The sequence below is a fragment of the Papaver somniferum genome, chromosome 7 (genome assembly GCF_003573695.1).
Source record: "Papaver somniferum cultivar HN1 chromosome 7, ASM357369v1, whole genome shotgun sequence".
Taxonomy (NCBI): domain Eukaryota; kingdom Viridiplantae; phylum Streptophyta; class Magnoliopsida; order Ranunculales; family Papaveraceae; genus Papaver; species Papaver somniferum.
Window position 1 is genome coordinate 198,632,943 of NC_039364.1, and position 1,559 is coordinate 198,634,501.

A 1,559-nucleotide genomic window follows, 5' to 3' on the forward strand; every position below is an offset into this window, starting at 1 on the left:
TCCACCCATAACCAACTTTCAGAATGAGTTAAACCCATAATAACCAACTTTCTCTAGGATTTTAAGCTTAGCCAATCCTCGTGTTTCACGATCTCTTTTTCCAATTATTCATCTATGATTGAGTTCTCACTTCTCACCCACCAAAAATTTTCTTGATGCATTTTCGTACGGACACGTTAAAAAAATGTATTATATTTGAAAAATAATTAATTTATAATATTATACTTGTCGGTGATTTACCAGCTATAAATAGAGAGCTTGGGTTTGCCATTAAATCTCACCCAACAATAACCCTCTAATCAGAAGAAGAAGAACAGTATCAACAAACATGGCTAAAACAAGTTCACTTTTCTTCTCCATGTTCATTTGCTTCATCCTCATTTCGTTGGTCGCCTTTGCTCCATGTAAGTAATTACTTGTCTTTTTCTTGATTGCAACTAATTATATTGTTTCATATCAAATTAGTACTGAATTAATTTGACAAATACAATTTACTGTTTTTCAGCGGCTGAATCGCAGGCAATGTCGTGCGATTACGACCAAGCTCAAGCAATAGCACGAGAGAATTGCAAGGGTCAAGACACAAGCTTCTGTGCAGCGAAATGTCAAGGCTTGTCGACCGCATTGGTAGTTGTTGCTTCCGGTTGCGAGCAAAATCCTGCAGACGAAACTAACTATTACTGCGTCTGTTGTTATGCGCTTGATATTTGTGATGCTGGATCTTGGTTATCATCGTTTTCACCAAAACTTCTCTTTAAAGGCCTCGGTCAGTAAGATGAAAACCAGTTGATGATCTAGTCTAGCTAGCTCAATAGTCTTTTATCATTAAATAATGCATCAAATGCAACCATTTTTGGTTGAGATGAAGTATTTTGATTTTCACTTAATTAAGTTACTGATTTGGAGTTTGTTTCCGGTCATTCTCAAGTCTGTTGTCAGCTTTGTTTCATCTATACAACATTATCTAATGAAAAGTGGAGAATATCTATTTCTTGTTCTATATCTGAATTCTGGTGGAGCTTGAGCTGTGTATGTTATCAAGCCGGATGAGATCCGGCCAGTGATACTCGGCAAAATCAAACGATACGACTGAACTCTAAATATGCATTTAGATATATTTTAACATTGTTGACTAATCAGTGTATTTGAAAATACACTCGAGATCTACAAAATCAGAATCCGGTATATGATATCCAAATTGATTTCCTGAATCCTGAGATGGCATCTGACCTCTGTGTGGAACTAGTGCGGAAACGGGGGTCACATGACTCTTTTGATCAACTTTGTGCACCAGTGTCTCTAGTAGGTTGGAGAAAATCATGGACCACATTATCTGTCACCGAAGATAAGGATCTACCCTAGGCATCTTTAGGGATTCTAAACAGGAAGAAATTGAATTTCACAATTTGAATAGTCAATCCAAGTGTTTTCACTTTTCACCGTTAAGTTGTCAATGTCAGTGATATTAGGATAGAGGTCCTTATATTTTTGAGCTATATCCCATTAAGTTGCACGATGTCAACAGTCTGGACTCTGGAGCCTAGTTAGTAATTCGGGAT

General features: G+C 36.9%; 1 protein-coding gene across 1 annotated transcript; it reads left to right on the forward strand.

The window, feature by feature from the left end:
* The first annotated feature begins 238 nt into the window (after positions 1-238).
* On the forward strand, positions 239-1,000 carry LOC113299358. Its single transcript, XM_026548378.1, has 2 exons — positions 239-404; positions 506-1,000. The coding sequence occupies exons 1-2, from the start codon at positions 329-331 to the stop codon at positions 772-774; spliced, it is 345 nt and encodes a 114-aa protein (XP_026404163.1). The 5' UTR covers positions 239-328; the 3' UTR covers positions 775-1,000.
* Positions 1,001-1,559: the final 559 nt, after the last annotated feature.

Excerpts from the sequence above, each read along its gene's own strand:
- LOC113299358 (XM_026548378.1), top strand. The coding sequence starts at position 329 with ATGGCTAAAACAAGTTCACTTTTCTTCTCCATGTTCATTTGCTTCATC. Across the intron at positions 405-505 it reads GTTGGTCGCCTTTGCTCCAT|CGGCTGAATCGCAGGCAATG; the intron begins GTAAGTAATTAC and ends ACTGTTTTTCAG.